The sequence below is a fragment of the Megalopta genalis genome, chromosome 1 (assembly GCF_051020955.1).
Source record: "Megalopta genalis isolate 19385.01 chromosome 1, iyMegGena1_principal, whole genome shotgun sequence".
NCBI classification, from domain to species: Eukaryota; Metazoa; Arthropoda; class Insecta; order Hymenoptera; family Halictidae; genus Megalopta; species Megalopta genalis.
In genome coordinates, this window is record NC_135013.1 from 40,798,732 (window position 1) to 40,816,065 (window position 17,334).

Below are 17,334 nucleotides of genomic sequence, written 5' to 3' on the forward strand. Positions count from 1 at the left end.
ATAAACTTGAAATCATTTGAGCCGATCTTAAAACAATTGATCAGTTTTAAAGTCTTTTCTGGTGCGCAAAATTTAAATCGAAACATTTGTTGCAATTAGAGATACATAATTAATTCATCCGGATACCGTACAAATGGCCATCCAGTAATTTAAATACATATATTGTAAAGAAAAGAAGCGAACTTATTTTAAGAATCTACGCAGTGCTACGCGCGATAGGCTTGTTCTCAAGATTACTGATTTGTGTTAATTTCGCGCGGTGATAAGGGAATTCTGTTTGCCTTGCAGCCTCCACGGCGCGGCGGGCGTTGTCGTACATTCTTTATCTGTTGAGCAGTCTATCTACGGATTGTGTGTACAGTACTGTTCCCGAGTCGCACATGGTGTGTTGATAAGCATTAAACGTGTTTATGACTGCAAGATAACTGGTGCATTTTATTAATAACCGTTAAGTACACTGTGATCGCCGCCACTCACGGTTTTGCATCTGGCTGGTTTGCTTATTATTAGCGACAGCTTTTACGTGGCTAATTATAGGCGATATTATATATCCATTGTCTCCTGCTAGCTGCCTCCTTTAGAAACACGGCGTCGAGGTCATTGTCTGATCGACACTCTCGCTCCCGCGCAAATCGAAGCTCGATGTCACATGTTTCCGAGCACTTGGCCATACCATTCTCACGAAAATTGCTTCGGTTTACACCACTTTTTACTTCTATGAATTCAGATTTATTAGAGATTCCCGACAGGAAACACTGTAAGTGCCAAAATTACTAAATTCGTTAAGTGGTAAATGTTCCACAGAGCCAATGATAATATTGTAGCATAGAATTTTAGCGCGATCTTATTGCGTGAATAGTTAATAATAATGCAAAAGATTCTACCTCAAATGGAGTCTCCGCATTATTCATTTTATAATAATTTATTCTGAATGTTATAATATATATATATATACTTTTGTAGCACATATTTGGAAATAGAATGCAAAACATGATTTTAAATTTAGATGAATGGTATATTCAGAGTTGTGTGTCTTTGTATATAAATATGTTACAAGGTTTTGTAAAATTGCAATTATTTTTACCACGAATTTAGACCATGACGATCTAAAAGATAGGAAATCTTGCATAATATGCAACTCTTATCTCGTAGCCACCAAGTATTTTTAATTCTGGAGAATATTAAAACAATGTAACGAAAACAAGAGATGGTAATAATACAATAGCTTTGGAGTAAGACTGCACAAAAATGTTACTTAGAAAAACATGAGAAAAACTAATGTATTTTGCCAGCTAGCAAGAAGTCAAATAACAAAAGCAAGCTATAGACTTCGCTAGAAATCTTAATTAAACGTTTTTTTAATTGGACGGAATCAGAAAGTAAGAGTCTTTCATTGATGAAATTATTCGACTTTCAGTATAAAATGATCAATTTTTTAAACTAAATTAAATCACGAAGTCTTATATTTCTTTCTGTCTGTACAGTGATGGTATTATGTATAAAGAGAAATGATAGAAGCGTTATTATTCATAATATTCGTATACTGTAACATCAAACGATAATATTATATTTCATAAATAATATGAAATGCGATAGAACTGTTTAATAATGTCATACATTGGCGCAACATTATAGCTCTTATTTTTACATTGCGGATCTTTTTGCAACTTCGAATTCTCATATACTATTTAATAAAAACCAGGATGAGAAACAAATTCAATTTAGTTACTAGAAGATACATCATATCGTAAAAATGGAATAAAAATGTCATTAATGTCTGTTGATGATACTTGTTTTCTGACATATTTCCGAAATGTGTCAGTACCATAAATGCATAAAGGTCCGTAATCTACTTATTTTATGTGAACAATAATATGGAGTATGACCCGTGTATCCGATTATACCCCCATTCCCCGTTTTATCTGACATTATTGAGTCACAACAGTTTTGCTGTATGTCGAGCAATATCCTGGTTATTAATAAAAAAAAAAGAGAAGCGGAGAAAGTGTTACAACCTCCCCTGTTGGTTTCATCATTACATAGGATCGATAATAACGGCATTCTGACTTTACAAAATTAAAGTAATTACCTATTTAAGTTACAATAACAAAGCAAAGACAATAGAATTTTTAACTAATTATAATAAATATAAAAATGTTTTACGTGAATTCTTCAGGTACACAAAATGAAGTTGTTTCCATCATACAATAATACTCTGTGAAGTATTATTATTTTGCCTGAAATTGTTGTGTATTGTGTTAAAAAATCTTCACCAAAATTCTTATTACTAGACAACTTTTATTTATGCAAAATAAAAGTTATCTATCTGGATTGCAATAAACGAGAGCCAAATAAAAATATATTTCCTCTGTAAATAAATTTAGTAAGTTAAAAATAATGTAACAGTATTCTTAAAACCTTCAACCATTTTCATTGTTCTGTGTTACACTTGTTTATTTTTCTCATCAGTGCATAAAATCCGCTATCTAGTTATTACAGTAATCGTTTTTCATCTACAGAGCTAAAGAACTTTCAAAACGTTGATCGTTGGTAATTAACTGCTTTAATGAGATAGATAAGAGTTTATAGCAGCACAATATTTCCTCGGGTCAATAAAAAAGATTATATACAAATCCGAGTAAATGGAACCGATTTAGTTTAAACCGATAAGTCAGAGTGAACCAATTGATTATTCTTAATCATGTTAACAATCGAATGTTTGGTACAATTCCGATGTGTTTGTTAGTTTCTTAACTTCTTGTACTGCGATATCTTTTACGATTACGATGAGGAACATTCGTTTATTTTTTACTCATTTTTTACATGAGACAGATAATTTACATTTGTTGTTTGTCAACCTTTATTTCAACGTTAACAGGAGAGTAGGATTTCATTTCGATCTAAAAGACTTGTCTAACATTTATGTTTAGTAGATTATGTATGAAATCTTCATCAGCCTGACCTGTTGTTACAATGCAAGGGGTTTACAATCACATTACTCCATATTTAATAATTTTATAATAACGACAATGTTATTTATTTAAACTTCGAACAATTTCTATTATAATATATGCTTGCACGAAAAAGTTTATGAATTGAATTCTTATAAAAACATTTTTCTAATTTTTTTAAATTAAACACATTTCCATTTTTTGTCACTTTCCTCTAGAATTTAAATTACTATTGAACAAATGAAGGAGAAGTTACAAAATTAGCTGTTAACCGATTAGCTACCCCTTTGAAAACTGTGTGTGTGTGTGTGTGTGTGTGTGTGTGTGTGTGTGTGTGTGTGTGTGTGTGTGTGTGTGTGTGTGTGTGTGTGTAATTTGCTGTAATGTTTAATTTTCCTCACATTTTGTTTTAATACAACACTTTTATAAAATGTATAATTTAATGAAAGATATAACCGGTCAGCTGTTTTTGACAAATATACCTAGTCGAAAACAGCTGTCTGATTAATTTCTGTTTTTAGAAAGCTATTGACTCACTCGTAGGTAAAATACTGATAGCAGATGCACTGAAAACTGATTTATTCCTATGTCTAAATCTGTATCGAAGTGATTAATTGCATTAGACGGTAATCAATTACATATCACTTGATGTCTGGGTTAGATGGACGAATTAGAAAACTACACAATCGTCATTCGGATACAGAAGCGACGTTCGCCCGCGAGCCTCGTTTATGCTGGCATCCTTACAGAAGACAAATGATTTCAGTTGTAAAGTGACCAACATGCAGCAAGAAATCGACGTCAACGAAAACTACGTACATTAGGCGGTATCGCGAGAAATGCGTTGGCTCAGATAATTTCCCCCTCGTTGCCTTTATTCCTTTGTTCCTTTTACGCTCAAACCAGCCGCGATTGAATGTATCGTGGACTAAACGGATGATACGATTGACGACGGTTACAGTTATTATGAGAATGTTTACGGAAGATTTTTGGAATCGTGATAATACGTGTACGCGCCATACATATGATCTTCTTTCGCCCGACGATTTTAGTTAATACATTTTTGGTAGCTCGATTATCGCCAACAGCCGCCAATTTTGCGCGAAAACATCGTCAATGAAGTATAATTAAACCTGTAGCACTTTGGTAGGGTAGATTCACGCATAATATTTGCTTTGTCATTAGGATAAATAAATAAAATATATAATCGGGTATATAATAAATATTTTATTATATTTGATTGTGTTCAAAGATGTGTCAGTCTTTCATTTTCCTTAAGATAATTATTTAAATCTACCCTCCCACGATGCTACTTACGCAAGTCTAAACAGCAAAGGTACCTGAAGGCTACCGTTATTAGCAGACTGCGCATTTTTATCGAATTCATGTTCTTAAGGATATGGTTTTTAAAAAGAACGCCGATAGAAAACAAGTTTACCTATCAAATGCTAGGGAGACGATCACCCTTTGAATACTTTGAAAGATTCATTCATAGTATGTGCATCTCGTACAATTTTACACTTTTAATTATTAGCTCATTAAGTATGAAATGCTTACTTTACTCTATAATTTTACTAAAACATTTGTGCACTTCATGCTTAATAGCCTAATGGTAATGTTTTAGCGGAAACTGTCGGACATACTCCAACTCGAAAATAATCATCAGAATTGAAGTAGCTATTTTGAAATATATATATATATATTAGTAATTTGATATTTGTCTTTATCAAAGCAACTAAATTATAGTCTAGAATATAGAACTTATTATCCCTCTATATCACTGTGCAACCCTTCTGGCTATAAGTTAGCATACCATTTTGTTGCCGTCTTTAAAAAATGTCTCTACCACTCCATTATAGTTTGAGATCTATCATTTCAACGAGTTTTGTTGTTCCACTGATAAAAGAACCCCCGCGACTAACTTTTAAACGCAAGTCCACCATAATCTTACTCCACTGAAAATACCAGCAACCTATCCTTCAAGGTTAGACCGCGACTGAACGACGTTCAGTACTTATTGTTATGATTGTTCTGTTACAGATGAAAATTGAAACCTCCCAGGACATGACGTAAATGTGATGGCTCCTGTGGTAAGGGCAAACGGCACAATGAAGAGGAATCTCGCGCCGTAATCTCGCCACCTGCGATGTTAGTCACAGAGACACCCTCCTCGATGGACAACCTGCCGAATATGATGTCGGTGCTCGAGGAGGAGGCAAACATCGATATCGATGACGCGTTTCCACCGCACGTCGACACGACGAACATCGTCATACAGCCAGAGTCGCCCACTAGCAAGAAACAAGCGCTAAAGACCTTCAACGAGGTCAATGCGCTGCTACAAGCTAGCAGAAAGAGGGAGGTAAAGCTGGTCATAAGGGAGAACGCGTGGCCATTGAACAACGGAATTAGGACACAGCTCTGGCCGACTCTTTGCAACCAACATGCACACGGCAAGAACATGCTGGACGGCTTCTATTGGGACATGGTCAATCAAGTTTTTGGGACTACAGGTATGATTTAGTGTTTAGGCGAGGGCGGTAATACGTTCCTTCCTCCCACTGTTTTATATTTCTTTACACATTCGGATTCTTAAGTAAAGTGTAGGTACACTGATAAGTAGACCGCCAGCTGATGTGTAAACTCTCATTTTTATGAATTCTTTTATAAAAATCTGGAGGAGGGAAGGATTTCTTACACCAACTAGAAATTTCCATACGGTGAACGTAGCAGAATAATGCAAATAGTTTTCAGTGTAATATGCAGGTTTAATTGCATTTTAAAAACTTACATAAACCATACATGCACAGAAATCTGCAGTCTACTGATAAGGTCAGGAGATAACTTAATTGAATATAATATGAGTTATGAAGATAAGTCAGTTTTGAGATTTCGACGGAGTTAAAGGTTGTAATATGGCCTCCTAACAAAAATCTTTGTTTATGTGTAAGAATTGCATTCATATTTTTGTTTTCACCTTATTTGCAGTCACTATGTGCTCTTAGTTTGTACACACGAGGCACTGAATTCATACATCGTCATATTGGTTCATAACGCTTCCTATAAAACATTTATGATGCATCCATATTGTCTCAGGTTTTAGAAAGTGCAGAGAGAAAATCTGAAATAAGAAGACAAGAATTTTAAAGTTCCTACTCTTAACACATTCCTGACTAATTGAAACTACCGCCTTTACATACGCGATATGCTAGCACCGTAATTTATTTTCTGACGACCTGGTGCTTTATTTAAACGCATTTATAAATAAATTCGGCATATGCAAGAACTATGCAGGATGTGAAAAATATATGTATGCCGGAAATACGAAGAATGTGTAAATATATGCAGAAAGAACAAGACATTTTTAGATCTTCTAATCATTGACTCTAGGACGCTTAAGGTATTACAAGGTTTAAGGTCTGAAATATAAGTATAGAAGTGCTATAAATATTATTTTTCCTGTTCGAGGTATAATCATTTATACAATAATATTTAAATAATACATTTTGGCACTCATTCATGTAAAAATAAAGTACAAACAATTTATAAAAAGATAATATTTAGAACAAAAGTACATGTTTAAAATTCTGTGGACATTTCTTGGTTCTCCCCTAAGCACGCTAAGCTTAAACATACATCTGTCCAAGTCCAATTCATTTGGTCTGTTCCTACAAAAATTTGTATAGGCTGTCACAGTGACAAATGTTATCGACTTCACTCCTAAATGCACAAAAGTCGGAATCCTAGCATCAAAGTACGTTCACTTTGTAGCGTCCGTCCGACTCAACAAAGCGAAGCTCTATATGCAATGTCGCAGTTCTCTGAACAGACGAATCTAATTATTCTCGGCGTTGTATTTGTCTGGGAGCTGACGGTCGGAATTCTATATGTTTGCAGAGCTGCCGGAAAAATCAATCATGTTACCGCCGTTCGTGGATAGCACTCATTGTCTGTCGTATAATCTGACAAGAAAGGGCAGGAGTGTCGCGGATAGGGTTGTATCCGTCCTGGGATACGCTTGTCCCGACATTACCTACAGTCCTTCACTATACCCGATCACGGCGCTTCTTCTTCACTTCATGCCAGGTGGGTGCAAATAAACAGGTTGTCCAGATGGGACACTTCTTTCACCCCCCCCCCCATCCCCCGCACAATGGAAATTCACATCGCGTGCCGTACGCCGGTTCCTTCGGTCGATCGCATAAATAAAGATGTAGACACGCGGTTGGATTTGCTCCCAGTTATTAATAGCACGAAATCGGGATACTCACAAAATACGTTTTCTTACAGAGGAGGAGTGTTATCATTGTATGGCCAGTCTGGTTGCTGCTAAGGACAAGATGTTTATTACGCAAACGAAGCTTCTGTACGAAGTTACCTGGAAGACGGTTGAGCAAATCACCAAAAAGCACGTGGTATGTCCGTTATTACCCCGAACAGATGAGTCACGTCATTCGGCTACGTGAATATGTTTCATTTGAAATCATTCCCATTTCCTAGTGCCTGTATCGTATGCACGAAGAATGTTTCCACATTTTCTTAACTATACCTCTGCGTCTGAAGGTAAACAACGCATACTTCTCCGAGAGATAGGGGCTGGTCGGTTGGAACCATATTCTCTTGTTTGCCGACTTCAAGAACGATTCAAAAGAATTATGATATATGTATAGAACTCATGCTTTTGAAATACCTAGTATTTAGAGATTTTAGATGCCAAATTTTATAAAACCAATTCTGTTTTGCTGTTCGAGAAATTCTTTATTGCTCAAATCTTCAGTTGATAAAGCAATATTTTATTTATATATTATTAATTAAATGCAAATCAAATAATACTTTGGAATATTGTATGTATGAGAATATATATATTAAGGTGTTTAAAAAAGTCAACATCTTGTAACATTAAAAATAAACAACCTTGGTTCATTTATTTCTATGAAGGACTTTCCATCGATTTCAGTACAAGAAAGGTAATCTTGCGAGAAAATAGATCGTTACACTGTTCAACTTTTACCTCTACTTTCATTTTCGAATTTCAGTTATATTTAAGATGTAACACGCTCTGATTTACAGATTTGCGTGGCATGAAAATTGTTCTGTATAAATTAGCATAGATTAACAGATGTTTAGTTTCGATAAAATACCGGTAGAAATTCTTCAGAAATCGATGAAAGTCTTAGATAAGTGAAATATGCGTTGGCAGGAGATGAAAGCGAGAGTGCCGGAGCTCTGGAAAATCGCAGCATCAGGAGATATAATTCTTACTTGCGCTTTCTATTGCAGAAATCGGCTGCAGTACATTTAGCGAGGCATTGTTCAGGATCAAGAGCAGAGAGAATTTACATGGATTGGATCTGGTGGATACTACAGCTTCTTCCATTCCAACATCTAGTCAGGGTTATGGACTGTTTCTTACATGAAGGCATTAAGGTCTGTATTCGTGGAGTTCTGTGTAATATAATTCAAAGCGTTCCAATTTTTATTGCATCTTCTTGCGGACGTGTTGAAAAATTTTGGCTCCTGTTCAAGAATATGTAGCAGAATCTACATATATGTATATACATATGTATGTACAATGTGAAATGCTCTTCCAGGAATAGTATGAATGTAGAATTCAAGTGTTGATCGTATGCCAGTAGAGCGAATCAATTTTTAGGGTATGCAGAAAAACACAAAAATATATTCATTACTAAAATTACTTCTTTTATAATGTTTCGCATAGTATCTTTATGTTTGCTTCTGTTATAAATAATTCTATTATAAATAAACTCTTTAAATTAAATTAAATTAAATCTTTATGTTTCTATGGTATCTACGGATTTATAAAATACAAAGGAACATCAATTATAATTAATACTTATTCTTAAATTTATTTTTGTATCTGTATTTTATAAAACACATATCGCTAATAAAAAATATCGCATATATCGAAAATATAAAATTGCATGAAAATGCAAATTTTGGTTATAAAAAATATATAATTGTTAAAATTTCTTATTCGTTTACAATTCTGTTGTAATTTCATGTAGTTGTTCAAAATGTGAGATGAATGAAACGCATTTGGACAAAGTGTAAGATGAAACTGGATAAATATTATTAACTGAAAGTTCTGAATGCATGATCAGTAATTAAATCACCTTTTTATTTCCATCGATGAATCATGTATTTTGTTTCTGATTATATTTCAGGTCTTCTACCGAGTAGCGATGGCTATAGTTTTATTATTCTATAAGCACTCATCCTTGCAAAACTCTGAGTGGATGAATGAGATTTCCAAGAACGGTATTGACGCCGCATTGTCGAAATTTTGCAGGCAGATACCGGTGAGTAAAGCGATCGGTACGTCCGGTACAGTGGCGTCGGAGAACCGGAAGATGAGGACGTAATCGCGTTTGAATTTGCAGGTGACGCCGGCCAAATTTTTGCGTACCGCATTTGGGATACGTGGACTCAGCTCAGCATACATATCAAGGGTATTTTTGCGCACAGAAATGGCTCTCAAAAGTAGAAGCGTTTTAACGGGATCCAGATCGTTGGCTCGGTCCCGATCCACAGACAATCTGCCCACGAGCCAATCCCAAGTCAACATTCAGATGATGTCACACACGCTCACGATACGAGAAGTACGTTATCCGTATTCTTCTTCTTTTCAAGAAACAGCATGGATCGGTAAAATGGTTGAAAAACCGATTCTTGCGAGTGGACTCACGTACATGAAACGAATTCTAATTCCCTGCGATCGAATTTGATAAATTACTCCGTTGATCTTGTGTCCAAGGGTTTCAATAATTTTTTTACATTGGCATATTAACAACGACGCTGATAAGACTACAATGGCGTACATATATGTGAGCCGATTTTTCACGGATTATTTAAATGTTCAAACGATTATTTTCTTGTTTGCGAGAAGTGTCGCAGGCGTTCAAGGTTTAGTATCAATAGCTCACTAAAGTGTTTACAGTAAGATGATAAACGTAGACGATACTACTATATATACGATAAGTTCATCGTATAAACATAGTTTCTTAGGGTAAACCAAAGGCGAACAATGCGAAAGCTGTTCAATTATTCACTTTGTTTTCAGAAAGAGTGTGAAGACACATACAAAGACAGGGTATCGTATAATTATCTTTTTGGGAAATGTGTTGTTAGTTTCATGTGCTCTGCCCTTTGTTCCTGAACTACTACCTGTTTTACATTCATTCATACTCACCCTTTGTCACACTTATCGTGCCAGCTTTATCGCTGTTACCGTCTATCCACTTGCAGTTACTGCCTTTCGACTTAATAGAATAACAAAGATCTCTTCTATTGTAAGATTCATTATCTATTCATCAGGTATTCAGTGGCTTTCAGTGTTCTGCAAGTACGACACTTAAATCGTAATGATAATTAAGAAAGGTAGACTCTTGGGTATACATTTTGCCAAAAAGTATATTCAGAATGTAGATGATGACTGTTCACTGGTGAGCTACGACAGTCGTTTACGTCTCTTCCATGTTTGGAAGCAATTAGAGGAAAACCCTTGAGAACATTAAACGAGTATTGTTTCAAAAACTCCGGTCTACCGCAGTGTTGTTTTTATGATTCCCGTAGTAACAGCTGTGAAACTGACGAAACAGGCGCTGCAGCGACGCATCCTTTGATTTTGTACCGATTATTTTTTATGCTTTCTTAGCATACCGATACATGATTTTGTTATCAAGGTTATTTGTTGGCCATACTGGTTAATAGCGAATCGAGCATTCATCTACTCTATACGGTGCCGCAAGTGACATAAAAAACTTGACATTATTGCTGGCCGTCTTTCTTTGTACGCTCTGTGTTTCCGATGGTCTTAACCAGTCTTTCGTATTAATACATTCTCGTTGATTAAAAACGAGTCACAGCCGTACACCAATTATAACTGACGGTTCTATGTTGTCTTGTGTCATGCTGCGTTACTGGAATGATGATGGATTTAATGGTGATGGGTGTAGGGTGCACACAGTCCTGGACCGCGTGCTCTGTCAATGGGCGTTTATCCCATACAAAGCATATGCTCCCAGATTCTAGACATGCCTGATGTAAGTACCTGCCGGTTGTCAATTAAACAAAAAGTACCGCAGTAGCAGAGTTTTCTGTAGTACGCTGGTGACCTCTCTGTGGCATGTCGGTATTGTCGTTAATTGGTGTAGATACAGCCACTCTGAAGTTATATATTCATGGATATTGTCTACGTCGTTCTCATCTCTGCTATTATCCCCAAGATGGTAGCCAACGCGTGTACGATAGAGTCACGTTGGTCAAACGGTGGCAATCGTTCACACGTTCCTCTAAATTGCAAAATGGGTCAGACCGATGTAAATGAACCGTTGATTGTCTCCCATTTGGAAGCTACGTGCAAGCACCGTTGGCTGGTTCTCGATTGAGTTATTGTTGTAGCTTTGTAGTTACGGTATCGTTGTTACTTCTGTTGCCACTTCTTATTGTCTAAGGTTCCGTATCTTGCAGTTTATTCGTTAAACTGAATGGATGTATTATTTGATTTACTATATTGATTTAGAACAATGCACCGCTTCGTGCTCCTCTGAACGTACCCAAGCTACGAGTTTGTTCACCCCCCTGCTATTAACTTGGCATGCGTTATTTTTATTCTGTTTTACGCATTCATGGGCGACACCATAGAACTCCATCGTCGAACCGAATCATTATTAATTTGTGTTACTGTGATATTTATGCGAATGTCGGTTAATTTTTCTGGTGATGTGATCAGTGTGTAATACCAATAACAAGTAGTAATGAAACGATATCAGTGATTCTAAACTACTTCAGAATTGTTAGAGATGCGTGCAATTTAGCTGTAGATGTCAATGTATATTTTACTATCAGCCGATCCTTCGTTATATCATGTGCACTGTATCATCAATTTCCTAAGTCACGATCTTGATTCATTGAAAGTTCAACATATATTTTAGCAGTTCACTTTTACATGTGTATGATGCTATCGCATTTTGCATGGAGAATGTTTTTTATCATTTTATACATGCATTTTTAGTTTCTTTAGTATTTGCTGAAGTTTATATAGTATTTTTTTTATTACGGCTAGATATTTATTATTGAACTGAGGAATTTTATGCATTTACAACGTATACATATCTTCAAAAAATATTTAATTTCCTCTGTAAATTAAATTTTATTCGTTGTAATTAAATATGCATAGATATCCACAGTTTATTTATTGTACTATTAATTTGTTCACGTTTAACAAACGCATAGAAGTTAATTCAAATAACAATAATAATGGAAAATTTATCTCTAAGAGAAACAATTAATCAATGAAAATGAATCAAACATTGATCCAATATTTAATATGAGGTTACTGAATATTCAAAACGGTTGACATTGAAAGATTTTATACAAAATTTTTATATTTATAAGCTTTATGGTTACGTTATTTCTAATTTCCTTTTTCAGTCAAACGCATGATTCGCTGCTGTGATTTAGTTTGCTGTATTCTTGAAGGATTAGAAAATTACCGGAAACTAATGTTTGCACAGTCACGAATACTAGCCTATTTGTGTACATTGCACTAATTTTCTTTTTACTTTGTGATAGTTATTCACGTTGTGGTCCTGGCTACCGATGCGGATTACCATGTATCAACCAATACTGCTATACACAACAGAAGAACATGGTTGTTCGTTGACGACGTTTTACGTAAGGGTAGAGCAACACGAACCAACCTTGTTGATGATAAAAACCTGTAATAATGAAGTAGGTATTTCACGCTTTATAAACTGTCATATTTATTATCCAATCTCATTTTTACCGTATGCAATAAATATTCGTTTCAATGAATCCACTAAGGTGTTTGGTGCCTATTGCTCCACGAGATGGTGCGAACGCAATATGAAAAATGATAAAGGACAAAGACAAGCCTACTTCGGCACAGGTGAAACGTTTCTGTTCAGTTTGTACCCTGAACGAGCAAAATACCCTTGGGTAGGCATGGACTCTTCGCACAATGATTCCAAGGTCCATCATTCGGCTGAGCTGTTCATGGCAGCAGATTCTAAAATGATAACCATTGGCGGCGGGTAATGTTTATTTCATATAATATATACAAACGTACTAGTTTCACTTACTACACAAGTCGTCAAGAGTTATTTTATATTTTTCTCTTTTCCTTATAAAATGACTGAGCTAATATTCTTGTAATGCATCATTAATTTGAATGACCTAGTATAAGAAAAAATTGCAAAAAAGTACTATGAAATTTATACATCCAAAATTAAGTTTACATATCCTTTGTAAAACTTAGACAATCGTTCTAACTAATTTTTATTTTCAGAGATGGACAAGCCATATGGATGGACGAAAACATCAGATTCGGTAAGACAGATCGGTGCTCCACGTTCAACAATCCGCCTCTTTGTGCTAACGGTGACTTCGAGATTAGGGTACTGGAGGTATATGGTTTCGCCGGTGCTTGAGGAGAATACTGGTTTCGGCATTACGACGCAATGATTTATTTGATTCCCTACTGCCATTTAGCAACTCTGTTTCTGTATATGCAGAGTTCTACACATTATATACAAGTGTCTTCGTGTATGTAGAAACGTTACCGCGTCGACATTAACGCGGGCATTGTCGTAATGCATCCTCAATCACTTGCTGAGTACTAGTATTAATATTACGTGTGCATGTTTCGTTGCTGAGGCGCTAAACAAAGGTTCTGTACCGAATGAGATTACGCAGACTTTATATGTATCTCTTTCGTTTCGTTAAGCTTCCTGTTCGATTAACTGTCTCAATGTCTGCGAAAATGACTATGCGATTCTTGCGTTCACTGTGTCATAGATTTCTTAGTCTATTCAATGAGAGACGATAGGGTGGATCTCAGCGCGTAAACGTAAGTCTGCGACACAATGGATTTTGACAATAATCGGCGTTGAGACAGACACCTTCAGTTATACGCAGTCTTGCTATCTAAAGTGTACATATGTATAAACGATTGGTTATTTACGTGAATACTTAATATTCATTTTGACTAAATGCTATCATTATGTATTTGTATATATACAAGGCATATATACGGGGACAGCCTCTCAAGATTGAAAGTACATGTACACCTCCAACGTTTTCAGAGGAGAACGTTTTCGTTTTAGACGACGCTCCCTGTATATATCATATTATCGCAGATTATTTCATTGAATTTATTGTTAATTATACAGTTTTGTCAGAAATGCTCGTATACATGTGTTAACAACTTGTAATGTTTATTACTTTAGTATTGTTATGTCTAGCTTTAATCAGTTGTTAAAATACAAATGCGAGAGAATCGAAGGGAAAAATACTGTTTATATATATATACATATATGTTACATATTGTGTATGTCATGCGTTACCTGTGTATGTGTATATATATATCATATACAGATGTGTACGTTAATCTCATATATTTTCCTATAAATATTAGAAGTAATGCCCCATGCGCAACCAGATTCATTACACTCGCAAATCATTCATACGCATCTACACATATTCGATAAAGTGATGAACCATGGAAAAACATTCAAGAAGAAAAAATGGCAGGGGGCGAATGGTACTTTTAAACAACGATATCTTCTTCTCCTTCTTCTTCTTTTGTAATTTCTCAGTGGTGATTTCGTTTGGAAAAGGAAACCTTCAGTTGAGTCGCGTAATAATTGACTCGCTTTCTAAAACCGGTTATGAAGCCATAATTTTCGCGTAGAACTTTAAGAATTTGTATATTTTATGTAGCATACGTAATTCATGTTGATATCGAACCGTACTAGTACAGACGGAACGATATGCGTCTATTCTCTATATATAATATATTTCTATGCGTTATGTTCTCTTTTCTCTATTTTTTTTTTTTTTTTTTTTTTTGACACTTCGGGGCATTCTGAAGAAGCGTACTAGATGTTACTATCGGTTATCCTTCGTCTCTCTTTGTGATCAAATCTGTATCGATATCGTACGGTACACGATAAACTCTTAGAGTACCTGCTTCTGTGTTTAGTTTCTTGTTGGTTATTTCTTTTTTTTATTATTCGAGTGAAAGGACGAGAGGAAGAGTAGTGACGAGCGCGAGTGTATCTAGAGGTGTCTAATTTAGATCCCTTGGTTGTGATGTAGAAGTGGCTGGCACCACTTTTGTCCGAGCGACAATACCTACTAATTATAATTATTTGCGTGGGAGGTTCATGTATCTTTCACCCCCCGTCACTTTATCACCAATTTCAAAACAACATTTCACAAGATACGAACGATATATTTAACGAAATGTCTCATAACTGACGATAGTTTAAAAGATAATAACGATATCGTAAGAAGTAACGACAAAATAATAGAATGAAATTTTATGAAAGAGATTGCAAGAAAGTTGAGCTCTCCGTCGATTTATCCGTCAGATATTGTACACGTACACTTCCGCCTACAGTAGCATTAAATATGTTCTTAAGCGATCGTGTATCCGTCAACTCTTCAGATTCAACTTTCTTCAAACCGGGACTCTTCTGTAGAAATTCAATTCTATATTTTCGACGTATTTTATTGCATAGGATGTCTATGAGTTACAAAGCAAATGTTATCAAGCAGCGAAACACGGAAAAAATGAAGAAAATGAGCCTAAGAATCGCTCCATGTACCCGATTGATGTACCATCTCATTTTTATTAAATCAGATAGATGGTTCAAGTTAGAGTTTGTTCTTCGTATAATCTCTTTGTAAGAGGCTTAGAAACACAAATGGACGAACAATGTATCGAAGTACAATCAATGCTACACATTTATGGCGCTATCGAAGTCAGTTCTAAATGTAACAATATTGAATTTAGCAGTCGAACCCTTTTCCAACTTGTGCGTACGTTTTAACAGAGCTTAATGTAACACCTATGTAATCTTAAATTGTAGTGATTTACACTCGATACCGCTGTGTCAACGACTTTTAAATCCTTGCAAGAATGTGTGCGAAAAAAGGGGTAACACTGCTGATCTCACTGAGGAGTTATAGTAGTAGAACGTTTTAAATGTATCCGTTTTACGTTGTGACAAGTCTGTTTTAGGATTACGGACCCCAGATGGTTCGCTCATTGCGAAGAAAGACATCTTCTTGGAAGATACTTTACTTTGTTAAAGGGACTCGTAATGTTACACAAGTGTGGCTACATGGATCGAAGGTGTAAAAGTGAGAATAAAGCTGAGTTTAGCATGCGAATGATGCAAGGGCGGAAATATGTATTTTGTAGGATGCGAGAATAGTCAGAGAAGAGGTGACTCTGCGTGCTTAGAGTTTGATGCGAGTTTAAATTATTTCGTTATTAATTTATATTTACATATGCTCATCCGCAAGTTATGCTTTACATATTTCGTTTTCACGCTACTATCCTCTTCGTGGCTATCGCAGGACGCACTTATCAAAAGGAAACAGTGTACGTTACACGAACAAGTGGTTACAAGCGCTGCTAGTGCGAACGATGTAGAACTTTTTTGTGAAACCATAGTCGTGTGTGATAAATGAAAACGGCATGAGTGAATATTTATTTATTGTATACTCGTAATCGAGCGAAAGGTGATGTGCTGAAAATGGAAAGTATTATTGTTCAAAGTTTCTAACGTAGCACAGCATAACATAAAGTATACACTAGGAAGTAATATATATACATATTACATATATATACGTACATATGCATATGAATTGTATATATAAATATATATATTTATATATTTGTATATATAATATATATATATTTATATATACACATATAAATATATCCCAATAAACGACGAAAAAATGAAAATAAAACGTAATTGAATGGAGTGTTTTCAAGCTTTCCGCAATGTTGTTATGCTATATTACGTTATATATATACATATACACATATACATACAGTAATACATAATATATATTTATATATATAATGTAATATATACGTATATATATAATGTAAGTTATACCGTTTCCGGAAAGAAATTGTTGCGTCTCGATGCTACTTTATCATATCATCGTTGTGAATAGAATATTGTTATACACAAATCTATTGTCCCGTTTCATTCCTTCTATTTTGAGGAGGATATCTCACGTGACGTTCTTAACATACACATACATACCACTGCATGTGACCCCGAGAGCCAATATGTGAAAGTAAATTACAATGTAAAATTCGTTTAGACGTATCATCAAACTGAAATCCTTGGAATGAATAACATTATTGAAATTACCACCAATAAAAACAAAGTTATCTTCCATTTTCCACTACTCGATTCGTATATTTGAATAACCAGCGGATGAAATGCAGGATTTATTAATTCCAAATACAGATGTATTAATTTTGGAGCCTTTCATTTTTAAGATAAGAGATTGTTTTATTGTGAAAATG

General features: G+C 35.2%; 1 protein-coding gene across 5 annotated transcripts in view; it reads left to right on the forward strand.

Annotated features, from left to right (window-relative positions):
• The window catches only part of sky (GTPase-activating protein skywalker), a 69,205-nt gene extending 51,992 nt beyond the window's left edge, over positions 1-17,213 (forward strand). For 2 of the 5 annotated variants that reach the window (XM_033467342.2, XM_076527886.1), the window contains exons 2-12: positions 4,992-5,464; positions 6,849-7,037; positions 7,242-7,366; positions 8,232-8,378; positions 9,137-9,271; positions 9,353-9,571; positions 10,033-10,062; positions 10,928-11,014; positions 12,546-12,704; positions 12,798-13,027; positions 13,282-17,213. In XM_033467342.2, the coding sequence (XP_033323233.1) occupies positions 5,098-5,464; positions 6,849-7,037; positions 7,242-7,366; positions 8,232-8,378; positions 9,137-9,271; positions 9,353-9,571; positions 10,033-10,062; positions 10,928-11,014; positions 12,546-12,704; positions 12,798-13,027; positions 13,282-13,423 (1,830 nt within the window). In that variant the 5' untranslated portion in view covers positions 4,992-5,097 and the 3' untranslated portion in view covers positions 13,424-17,213. The remainder of the gene's footprint in view (positions 1-4,991; positions 5,465-6,848; positions 7,038-7,241; positions 7,367-8,231; positions 8,379-9,136; positions 9,272-9,352; positions 9,572-10,032; positions 10,063-10,927; positions 11,015-12,545; positions 12,705-12,797; positions 13,028-13,281) is intronic. The other 3 variants (XM_033467343.2, XM_076527889.1, XM_076527890.1) reach the window with 3 other exon arrangements.
• Positions 17,214-17,334: the final 121 nt, after the last annotated feature.